The sequence below is a fragment of the Crocuta crocuta genome, unplaced genomic scaffold, assembly GCF_008692635.1.
Source record: "Crocuta crocuta isolate KB4526 unplaced genomic scaffold, BGI_CrCroc_1.0 scaffold216, whole genome shotgun sequence".
Classification (NCBI taxonomy): domain Eukaryota; kingdom Metazoa; phylum Chordata; class Mammalia; order Carnivora; family Hyaenidae; genus Crocuta; species Crocuta crocuta.
In genome coordinates, this window is record NW_027531504.1 from 4,938,979 (window position 1) to 4,951,800 (window position 12,822).

General features: G+C 38.9%; 1 protein-coding gene across 1 annotated transcript in view; it reads right to left on the reverse strand.

Annotated features, from left to right (window-relative positions):
* Window positions 1-12,822, reverse strand: part of CFAP54 (cilia and flagella associated protein 54) — a 267,535-nt gene that overhangs the window by 56,760 nt on the left and 197,953 nt on the right. The window contains 7 exon segments of the mRNA XM_077772255.1: window positions 3,002-3,095; window positions 4,030-4,135; window positions 5,403-5,558; window positions 10,683-10,809; window positions 10,910-11,086; window positions 11,346-11,503; window positions 12,318-12,462. Of these exon segments, the coding sequence (XP_077628381.1) occupies window positions 3,002-3,095; window positions 4,030-4,135; window positions 5,403-5,558; window positions 10,683-10,809; window positions 10,910-11,086; window positions 11,346-11,503; window positions 12,318-12,462 (963 nt within the window).

The following is a 12,822-nucleotide window of genomic DNA, read 5'->3' on the forward strand; positions in this document are numbered from 1 at the left end:
GTGATGATAGTTCCACAACACTTTAAAGTTACTAAACATCTGTGAACTGCACTCTGAAAATAGGTTAGTTTCATGAATGTATATCATACCTCAATAAATCCATTTTTAATATGCGTGCTTGCTAATCTCTTTCTTTGGACTATTTTCCTCCTGCTTAACTACTTGGTAAACTTCTAGTCATTCTTCAAAATTCATCTCATCTAGGAAGCTTTCTCCAGCATTGTCCCAAAGCAGAATTAGTTTGTACTTTGCTCTACATCTCTACCTTGACATATCTTGACTATAGTCCTCATTAGATTTTTAAATTTTTTTAAATGTTTGTTTATTTTTGAGAGAGGCAGAGACACACAGAGTTTAAGCAAGGGAGGGGCAGAGGGAGAGAGGGAAACACAGAATCTGAAGCAAGCTCCAGGCTCTGAGCTGTCAACACAGAGATTGATGTGGGGCTTGACCTCATGAACCACGAGATCATGACCTGAGCTGAAGTTGGAAGCTTAACCAACTGAGCCCTCCTCAGTTAGAGGAGGCACTCTCCTCATTAGATTTCGATACAATTATGTCTCTCCCTTGCTCATCTATGCTTCTTAAGGAAAGAGAGTAACATACCTGGCATATGTTAGGTACTCAATAAGTATTTGTTAATGAATGAATAAATGTTCATGACATAGTCAATTCTGTTTAACTAAAAAATAATTATGGAATACCTACTATATACAAAATACTTTAGAAAGATAACATGTACATATTCAGCCAAGGTCCTCCCTGCCTTTTTGAGTACTTATTATGTGCCACATCCATTATCTTATTTAATTCTCCTATCTCCACCATCACCTCCACTTCACAGATGAGGAACCCAGGCTTAGTAAGGCCCCAGTCACACTGCTATCATGTCATGAAGCCAGGATTCAAACGGAGACCAGTGCTATGGTCACTCTGCTATGCGGAATCGCCATAAGAGTGAAGCAATAGCACTTCCTTTTAAGGGTTTATAAAGCATTGACTTCTTAGGACAAACTTCTAATGTGATATTTCAATGGTTAAATGTGTCTGGATAAATTTTTGCTTGTCTTTGGCTGTTTTCTGTGTTTCTAGTAATTGTATGACTTGCTAAAATATTTATACTGTGTCAAGATACAAGAAAAATAATGTGATATTGTATGGAATTATGCTATTTTTTTCATTCCAATTCTACCTTGTTCAAGTTCTTAATTATAAAGGCTTCTCTAGTAAAGGCCAAAGAGGTGATAAATTATTATCCTAGTATCCTATTAATTTGCATTGCTACTTGCTATGAAACAAAGATTTTTGTTTCCTCTTACTAGAAATAAACATGTTTATCACACCATAAAAAGTAAGTTTTCTGTAATCACTTTGATGAAAAAATAAAATAAAATAATAGCTGCTATATCCACCTAAGGCAGCTACCATATGAATAATTCAACTGACTGAAAGCCTATTTGCCTAAAGGTTTTAAATCACATCTATGCTGTCTTAAAAATTAGAGATTTGACACCAAAGCTTTCTGAAAAAAAATCTATTGGTGGGTCAAAGGATTACTTAATTGGGATGAATTCTAAAAAGCCTACTGAAATTCAAAACATAAAAACTAAAAGTTACTGAGCTTGGGGCACCAGGGTGACTCAGTTGAGTGTCTGACTCTTGATTTCATTTCAGGTCATGATCCCAGGGCGGTGGATGAAGCCCTTACAATGGCCTCCATGCTGAGTGTGGAGCCTACTTAAGATTCTTCCTCCCTCTCTCTCCCCCACTCCTCTCCCATTTGCATGGTAACTTTCTCTCTAGAACAAAATGATAATAATTAATTAATTAATTAATTAATTAAAAATTAAAAGTTGCTGGTCTCATGTATCTCCAAAGCACCCACGTCCTGTACACAGGACCTCCTTCAGTCTACATCCCTGGAATTCAAGTGTGGCACACAGACCAGCAGAAATGCCAAATCTCAGATCCTATCCTTGACTTACTGAATCAGACTCTTCACTTTGACAGGATCCCCAGAGATGCTTCTGCCCCTTAGTTTGGAAGCACCACTCTAGATAGTGCATGCCCTTGTGACTCTTTGCATGGCCTTCTCCTCATCCAACAAATCCCACCTCTTGCCATCGCATCATTCACAATCCCACCAACCCAAGTTCTTTCCTAATCTCCAATTTCACTACCTAAACGAACCCCCTTTCCTTCTCTTCTTTCCCTCCCTTGGTCCCTGCCCCCCCAAGCTTTCTTCCTCTTGCTTTTTCCTTTGCTAGTTTATTTTCTCTCTCCCTCTACTGAAAACTAGTTCCATGAGAACAAGGACTAAGTTTGTCTTTTTTTTTAATTTTTTAATTTTTATTTATTTCTAGGAGAGGGAGAGAGAGACAGCGTGAGCAGGGGAGGGTCAGAGAGAGAGGGAGACACAGACTCTGAAATAGGCTGCAGGCTCTGAGCTGGCAGTCAGCACAGAGCCCGACGCGGGGCTCGAACCCACGAACCGCGAGATCATGACCTAAGCGAAAGTCGGACGCTTAACTGACTAAGCCACCCAGGTGCCCCGGACTAAGTTTGTCTTAATCACTGCTTAATAACCTTCCAGAATACTGTCTGGGTCATAGCAAATGTTCAAAGGTATGTGATAAATAAATGAATATCAAAAAGTGATCTGTTAGTATGCCATACCAGTAATGAACATCTTGTTTGTCCATCTGCTTAACCAACATAGCATTTCCTACAGTTTCCTGATTAATACTAATACCTTAGAGTATTTGCATACACCTATATTTCATGTATAACATTTTAACAGGCAAAAATGTCCACAGGAACTCTATTTCCAGAGCCTTATATAAAACATCCAAAGAAGTATCTAAACATGAATGTGAGTATAAAGTAATAAATGAACTTCTCCAAGTAATACATGAAAATCAGTCTCATTATTTCAATAGCACAGTTACCAAAATAGCACAAAGGCAATTAGCTTAAGATTTCTAATAACACAATTTCATACCTTAAGTGTTAATGGTGATGTTGAAGGTGTATTTTTTGATTTCCTCATATGTAAAAATAATAAGGCCATTTCTAAGTAGGAGTCTCTTATCAACCTAAAATGATAGAACACTGTACTTATTAAAAAGCTTCACCACTCATAATCATTTTGCATCATTTTCTACAATTTATGAGCTAATGAAAGGTAAAAATAGACAAAACCAGTATCTGTCCCAAACCACACCTTCTTTTCACAGCACTGTTGGCAGGGACAGCAGCACCTTCCTTCCTACTGACATTGGAAGCCCTTGAAGAGAGTTGAGCATTCTACTCTCTTGTCCTGTGCTGGCAACACTCCATGGCATGACTGCTCTGAAGCCCAGTGTCCATACCATTCTAGAATATTCCAGTGCACAAGGCACTAAAGAAGTGAAAATCAGAACTGAAGGAACCTGCCTTGAAAATCAGACCTCTTTTTCTACCCTCCTACACTAATGAAAATGGAGAGAGACACAGAGTAATGCAGAAAGCAGCTAGATGATATGGGTTGGGTCTGTGTGTTCACTATCAAACCTGCCAGTTGGACCATTTAAATCAGTACAGTTGTAATAACGGTGGCTTATTCTCAATCTTAAGATGATTTTTATATAGAATTAAGTTGGCCATCCCTGGTCCTGTTGACCAGAGTGAATATCCACATAAATCCCTTCCAGATACGATTTCATGTCCATGGGAGGCTGCTGGAATTCTGGGACAGACAGGAGATCAAAGTGAGTAAAGATCAGAAGCAATTCACAGTCCAGTATGCCACCACGATAACTGCCATCATCAACCATCCCTGTAAATGAGGCCTTGGGTCAGAGGCAAGGGCAACAATCTTGAAAAGGAAGTCAGTAAATCTGGTGGACAATGGACCTCAATGAACTAGTCCTGCTGTATGAAGACGGTCTCCCAGTTACCCCAGCCTTGAACGTTCAATGTATTATCAGAGCACGGGGCTTAAGCCAAAACACACATTGTTATAATAACAGGAATATTTATTTTTTTTACCCTGAGTTTTGATCATTTTTCAAGCTTAGTTGTATAGCTTCAAATAAACTCTCAAGTTGTGAACTTGGAGATTTCTCTTCCATCAATATTTGACGTTCTATTTTGCCTGAAAGAATAAAAAAAATGTACAAAAATGGTTTTTCCTTTTTCTATCATTTAGAACTTCAGAATAAATATTTCATGCTGGGACTTCAGAAAACTGGATGTGCTGTCCTTTTTGCCCATCTGTCTTGTTGTTTTTGCTGTAAGGTCAGCCAATAGTGAAAGATCTTTTGCTTCTTTCCCCAGGAGTCTCCAAATTCATCCTGCCTTTAGTTAGCAACACTAAGTCAAAGCCTCCTTGGGCTTTCCAGACACAAATGTTCTACCATCTTATTTTTCTATTTCCTTACTTTGTACCTTCCCTTCCTCCTGTAGGGCTCATTCCCTTTGTCTACATCCATGTCCTCTTCCTCTTCACTTGGTCTACTATTGCAGATCTCATAGAAAACATCTCTGTTAAATCCTAAAAAGTCAACAGACACTTGAAAACCATGAGAAATGATGGAAATACTTTGGTGCTCACACCGCTCTCAGATCTCATGTTAGCCGCAGCCCTCACTGGAATGGCACTTGTATAGCCAAAAAGGGCAAGGAAGGGAAATCGTATAATCACTATAATAAGAACTCAGTTTTCATTTAGTATGTGGACAGGGCACAAAGCCTCCCAGTGTTAAGTTCACACCTGGGCACTATCATTTAATAGCTGCTGACTTAGAGAAGGTTACTTAACCAGACTGTACCTCGTTTTGGCCATGCATACCCTGAAGAGCTATTGTAAAAATCAGCAATATGAGATGCTACACACTGACTACTATAGGGCCTTGCATCTAGTCGACAGTCAACAAATGAAAGTAACCATCATCACCACTCTTCTCATGCCTAAAGGAGCCACAGTAATTATGCAAATATGTATCGTACGTAAGTTATAAATATAGGTGTGCTATAGCTATTTGAGTGGGTATGTATCTTTTTTAGAAATTAACTAAAATGCTTAGCTAAGGAATGAAATCACGCATAAAAAACGCCTTCCAAGCATTCCTTAAGAAACATTATTTATAGCTAAATGGCTGATGCTGACATTTTTTGAGTCAAATATAAAACTTTGTATAAAGAGGGTCAATTGTAATTATAAAAGAGACTAAGAAGTAGTACTTTTTTTACTTTTTCTTGATGTAAGTTTGCCAAAGGTACCAATTTTTTTTTGGTCATCACTAAGCCCTTTATAAAATCTGTATTTTTTACAGTCAGTGACCAGATTTTCAAGAAGCCTATGGTTAATAGGAAAAAATTCCATAAACTTTGTCACAGTTCTGACCCCAAGTACATCTTACCTTTCTGAAAAAGAATTTCAGCCTCTACCTCATGTTCTTCTGCTGCTGCTATCTTACAGAGCTTCAGTGCCATTTCAAAAAGGTGAAGGGCAGGTAACCACTTTGAGGGGTCCTTTTTTTTATTGGTATAATAGACTTGTTTGGCCACTGTATGTCCTAAAGGGAATACGTTGGATGGTGAGGAAAGAATGAAATACACAGCATTTGTAACAAGCCTCCACGTTACCAGATTTCTCTCATAATAAGTTCACTTAAGAACTCTGGTAGACTTCACTTTCTAGCATCTAAGAAATATTTTCAAACTCAATATTCAAATATTTCAGTGAACTAGAACAGTAGCCCTTTGAAACTTTATCTTTGATAAATGTCAACATTTTCTCATTTTCTTAAAATTTTTTTAATGTTTATTTTTGAGAGCGAGAGAGACAGAGCACAAGCAGAGAGAGAAGGAGACACAGAATCCAAAGCAGGCTCCAGGCTCCAAGCTACTAGCACAGAGCCTGACACAGGGCTTGAACTCACAAACCGTGAGATCATGACCTGCGCTGAAATCAGACACCCAACAGACTGAGCCACCCAGGTACCCTAACATTGTCTCATTTTTAAAATGAAGGATATAACCTCTCAGACTCTTTCAGTTCTAAAATTTCATGATGTTCTGCAGAACAACTGTGGTCCTAAGATGAGGTTGTTAGCAGGAAAATATCTGTCTTATGAAGTTTTATATTTTTCCCAATAAAAATTTGCATATATTAATAGGCAGTAATTTTGTTTCTATTCAGCTCTACTAGTGGTTGCTTGCTATGCATATTTTGTCACTGCAACTAGATGCCAAAGCCGTTTGGATAAGGGCCACGTGCTATACTTCTTGTATGGTCCCATCATCACTTAACATAATAAAGGACTTGTATTGTTGAAGAAGCATCAGATTTAATCTGTGTGCCCTCACAGACAGACAGACAGACAGACACGTGGCAAATATTTTCTGAATGCTGGATAAAATGAGAGGCACTGGGCAAAAATGAGAAAAGAGAAAAGTAAGAGCTCAGGTTTATTAAGTGATTCCTACAATCCAGGTACCAACCGAAAGACTTAAGCATTATTTCATGTAATCCTCCCAACTCTGAATGGATGTCATTAGTACTTTACAGAGGAGAAAGCAGTGGCATAGTGAGGTTTAATTAATTTGCCCAAAGTCATGTGACTCATAAGCTGCAGGGCTGTGATTAGAACCCAGGCAGTTTGGCTCCAGGGCCCACACTCTAAACTATGGCACGAGTAAGATCATAGAGCTTAGTGTTTAATAGGGAAAGAGAATGGCTTGACAGGCAATTACAATACTGTGTGGTCATCTGTGGGCAGGGAAAACACGGGGCGATGTGCTGGTGGTTATAGAAGCCTCCACCCAGACCTGGGAAAGCTTAGGGAAGCCTTCCCAGAGGATGCGTCTGTCAGGGCTGGCAGCTGATGATCGCTTAGTCTTTTGGTAATTTTTAATAAAGGAAAAATGTTGGGATAAAGAGTAGAAGGCAATGGGGGATAATACTCATTGAAAGGAAAGTTTAACATGCACAGGAGAGAAACAGAAACGGAAAGGTAGCATAGGACTGCAGCATGCTACCGCTGTGGGTTCCAGCCGAAGTGTTGGGTCCAGGCCAGTCACTGGTGCTACCATGTCATTTGAGGCCTTGAACAGGTCCTTACATGCCTCTCTCTGGGTCATGAGTGTCTTCCTCTGAAGAATGAGGCAGTAGAACTAGAAGATTTCTAAGGTCCCTTTGGGTTCTGAATTTTTTCAATTCCAAGATGCTCTACAACGAGTTTTCAAGAAACCTAGAACTTTGTATTTTTAGTTGAGGAATGAAAGGAAAGATGGTGGAAAAGGTGTCTCTCTCACTCTTTCTCTCTCGTTCATCCAGGGAGAAGTTCCTGAGCCCTTACTCTGCACCAAGCAGGCTGGTAGCATATCACTGAAAATATGGAGATGAAGAAACTGAGTGTTGCTTCTGGGGCACTCCCAGGAGAACAAGGAGGCCAGGCACAGGGGCACAGGACAGCGAGAATTGCTGACACCTAGGAAGCTGTCAGAAGCACCTAAGTACCCGCCTAGCATGGTGCACATCCCACTCACTGTATCCCATTACCTGCCAGTGACATTGGTACTTTCCTTATCCACATTTTATGAGAGAGGATGCTGAAGCATAGAGATGTTAAAAAGAACTGCTCAAGGCAATTGGACCAGAAATCTTTCTCCAGTGTCCAGGCTCTTCAACCCCAACAATTGCCAATTGTGAGTAGATCCCAGGCAAGGGTATGTTAATATCATTTTACCTAAGACAAACTCATTTTTCAACACATCTACCATTTTTTATGTCTCGTTTATTGTTTCAAATTGTATTAGAGCTGCTTATTCATATAAGACAACATTATCTATTATCTTAATGTAATTTAGGCACTTATATATATGTACTATATATGAAATATATGCTATATATAATAAAAGTACTTGAATTGTCTTCTGGATTACTGTTGAAATGAGAAAGGGATGTGTTACAAAATTACTGACAGTTTTCTCTCTCTCCTCCCCCCCGGCCCCAATGTGGATAATGGTCTGTCTGAGGGCAGAGACAGTGACTGGCTTCTTGTATCCCCACTCCCAGCACTGTTCTTGCAACTTTCTTCACTGCTATTATACAATCAATCAATAACCTATTTTTTTAATCCCATAAGGAAGCTCTAGGTTCAGTCATTAATGAGAAAAATAATCCCAAATAACCATGATGCTTATTTTTGGTTTTGTGAAAACAGTCTCAAAATGCCTCTTTCTGTCAGAGGCTTTCACAAAGAAAAAACAATTGTTTAAGTAGCTCTATTCTTGTGATGCAATCTATACTCTCCCTATAAAGGAAAACTGTCAAGAACGCATCAAATCAGATGATTTTATGCTTCATAATATTGAAGTGCTCCTTTTTCCAATAAACATCAACTCTGTGAAAAAGAAGTTGTGAAACCGATGTTGTTTTGACAGAAAAGCTGCTTTTGGTTTTGTTTTTTTAGGTCTGTATTTAATATAATATAACAGAAAGCAAGCTGTTCTAACTCAAGTGAGTCTAAAAAAACAGTGGCACTATTGTCACAGAGTGGTGACACATCTTCAGGATTAGGAAGTCATGAAAGCAGAGAATACATTTGATTTCACACAATCTGCACAATTTAACACAATCTGTACTTTAAGCTCTGTTAGAAATCGGATATACTGATAATATAACAAATTGTGAACTAAAAATATACAAAAATAGCTCTTATGGGATCAGATTGCTGGAAGGAATTCTAGAGGTCAGCTTGGCCAGCCTAATCTCATAAATAAGGAGACCTAACAACGTAGAGGTGATACAATTTACCCAAAGTAACAAAATTCGTATCTGATGATGACGATCATGATGATTGTCTAAAATAATAATGAGTAATAATCATGAGGAGGAGGAACAGAAGGGGTGGAAGGGAATAGGCCCTGGACAGAAGATGGTTTGACCACAGCTCTGTTGCCCTCCCTTCTCACTGTAATTCGACTATCCGCCTCTCCTGAGCTGAGCGGCTCCTGGTACAGGAGACAAATGGGTACCATGAGGTGAGGGGTAATGTTTTAAAATGTAGGTTTCTTTACTGTTCAGGTATGTTTCATTACTGTACAGGCCAGGAGACAACTGCCACTGGAAACATAGTTTGTTACTCACAGGTCCCAAGAGGCTGGGGCACACTGTGTCACACTGGGCCAGACAGAAAAGTACAATTTTCGGTCAGGAAGTAGAAGGAACAAGGGGAAAATGTGGACAAGAACCTTTATTTTGGATGTCGTAGGAAGGGATAGTTCGGTTAGGGTAAACAGGTGAAGCAGGTTTAGGATTGGCTAGTCTGAAAAATTTCAGTGGGCTCAGCTAGTAACCTGATACCTGTCCCTGGGGTGATTAAGGCAGGAAAACAATGGCTCAGAGTGTCAGAGCCCAGCAAAGGACTACAAGGGAGCCCAATAAAAGTTCAGAGAATGGGCTCTGGAACAGTCTCCGTTTAAAGGGCATGCTCACAGGAGAGTGGTTTGGTAATCTCTAGGAACTGGCTAGCCCTGAGAAGTCCCTCCCTAGTCAGCAGGGCCCCAGATGTCAAAGCATCAGAAATACAGAAAAGAAAAAAGCGTGATTAATATAGGTTAGAACACAGACAGCTGCTACAAGATTCCCTGCCCGCCGAACTGGACAAAAGCCTGGGAGCTAGAGGCAGGCAGCCTTGGGTCAAAGACCAGAGATGGTGTCCGAGAGAAAGCTTGACACATCTGGAAGCTCCAGAGAAGGACAGCACCGGCTGGCTCCACTTTGGCTCCCACAGGCTGTATGCCTACTGCTTCCCGGCCCACCAGCTCCCATCAGGTCCAGTCATAGCTGGCTCCTGTCTAACGTGCAATCTATTCTTCACCCAGCAGCCAGGTGGCTCCAGTCTAACCTGCAGTCTATTCTTCATCCAGCAGCCAGGGTAACCTTCTGAAACATAAACCATCTCAGCTCACTTCCTCCCATGAGGCTGCCCCGAGCCCACTCTGACCAGGCTAGCCTCATCTCCTGCACTTCCAGAACAGGTCCTGGCCTCAACCTACAACGCAGCTCTCTCTGTCTCCACCATGCATAACTAGTCACTTGAAATTTAAGGTTTAGGGTTAAATACCACCTCCCCACAGGGCTCTTCACCAATGATTCTACTTAAACAGGCACCTCTTCCTTCATTGTTCTTTATCAGCAGAACTCATCCGCATCTTTCATAAAACTGATCACAGTTTATAATTACATACCTATATGTAATTCATTATCATACATAAGCTTTCTATATCCTCACTCATTTTCTGCCTGGTAGGTATCAAATATACATTTATCTTATACAATATTTATTTTTATTAAATGTTATAAGGGCTTATAAAATTTTAGGGACATTTTATAAATATTAAAAGATTTTACACAAAATTTATGATATGTACTTCTCCATATGTTTGTTTACTTGCTTATTTCTGTCTTCCACACAAAGATCAGTGACAATATCCATTTAACCTCCAGTAATTCCCCAGGACCTCAGCCAGAATCTGGCACATGGTAAATAATCAAAACCTATCCATCAAAATAAATGGAGCCCAAGTATTCACAAATATTGCCCATTTGAATGCACTCCTAGGATAGCCTGTCTGAAAATAACAAATTCTCATCAGTGACTTGAGTGTAATATATGTTAAAGTGTTCTTACCAATCCTCATTTTTGTTTTGGCCAATAACATGACATGGGGAAGATAGATATTTTTCAAAGGCTGCAATGGATTTGCATAGTCAGTGTTTGATAAAGGAAATTCAACTGTTTCTCCAAAAGTTAGCATCTGTAAAAGGAACATTGTATTAGTGACTAGCTAATGTGGTTTTGAATAAGACAACAGAAGAGTCAGTGTCTGAGTCTTGAGGACACAAAATCTCACTCACCTGTTCAATAAGAATGTTGTGGGTCTGAGTCAACAAATGTAATTTTTCTGTTTTTGAAGGAGTTTTCTTGAATTTCTCGGCTTTTGTCAAGTCATCCAGCAAAAGCATGCTTCTCACCAGGGTTAAATGAGATCGAGGGGAAATAAATTCACTTCCTTCAAGCAAATGTATTACAGCCTATTAAAATAAAAGTATTGCATGGAGGAGGACACTTGTGGGGATGAGCACTGAGTGTTATGTGGAAACTAATTTGACAATAAACTATTAAAAAAAAAAAAAAGTATTGCTTTTGATAGTCCTGTTTCCAATTCACTGAAACAAGAGCTGACCAAACTGACTGTTAGCATTCAGCATCTAATGGAATTTAAAATTCTCTTTTTTTGTTCTAATCAGAGCCAGTAGATGAATATCAATGTGCATGAGGTCTCCTTCCTACCTGAAGGTTTGTTATGATGTCTGCCTTTAAGTGCTTTTCTTGTAGGCCAATGATGACAGCTTGCATCAAGAATTCAGCCTGTAGCTCCCTGTCACCTGCACTTTTTGCTTCCATGCACACTTCGTTGATGAGGCTGACGTAATCTGTCATATCGTTTTCTAAAGTGAATAAATGCAGTTATTTAAAATGCACTGGGAAAGTAAGAAAGCACATATGCACAAGACCCCAATATTCATCACAGGATTATTGTATATTATAGAAGAATAGGAAGATATAACGACAGAAAACAGACTCTACATGAAACATTAAAAATAAATGTGCTGCAAATTGGGGGAAAGTAACTTAGGGTATTCCAATGCTGCAAAAGTAATGATGCTACATGAAAAAATTTAATGTGAGAGATGGATAGAGATGGCTGGATAGATAGATTTAGAAATAGATAATTATTAATCACTGAAAAAACTGACATGTATATGTACCAGGCTATGAGTTAAAACTTTATAAATTTAACCCATTCAAGACTGACAATAACCCTATGAAGTAAGTACCATAATTTCCATTTTTACCAGAGGAAGAAACTAAGCATAGGGGGATGAAGAGACTTGACCGAGAGCAAACAAAGGAGGAAGTGGTAGACCGAACATTTGAACCCAAGTCAGGTATCCAGCACCAGAATCTGTGCTCGAGCCCCCTACACTATGCTGCCCCCCTGAATGATAAGATGACCTGGACGTTAGTATTTTGAGATCGCCTTGCCTGTTTTGCATATGTCAGAAACATAGATGCCATTTTCAGTGTTATAGAAATGATTATTTTCATAACATGAATTTTTTAATTCTGGAAACAGATCAAACTATAAAGTTAGAAAAAAAATGTTAATGTTATAATTGAATGTATCCCAATAAAACCTCCATTATCTAAGTACAATTAATGTTTATGAAACCTTTCATTAAGTAAACAGGATATTTGTACCTGTCACAATTCCGACTCCATGAATCTGTGCAACAAAGGCAGTCACCAATGCTAGGCGGCACCTCAACCACAGATGGATGTTGAAATGTTCTCGAGAATTTAGGGAAGTAGGATCTAAAAACTCATCATCTTTATTTTCAGTGGCCTAAACAATATTGAAATGATTGTTATTGTGCCATCTAGTAATTTTAAAGTTTTTGCCCAATGCTAAATCAAAGAGAAGCATCTGATATCATTTAATACTAACTTTTTAGTTTTAGAAATTTGTCTTGCACATTCTATAAAATGAAAAAAATACACACACACACACACACACAAAACAAATGAAATGATTCATAATCCCGCCATGCTCTATTAATATTTGGAATGCTGCTTTTCAGCTTTTCTCTTTCTTTCTGTACTCATTATACAAAATAGTTTTGTACTATGAAATTTTCATTGCAAATTATATTATCAGCAGTATCTATGTCTTCAAAACTTTTGTAAACATCATTTTAATGGATGA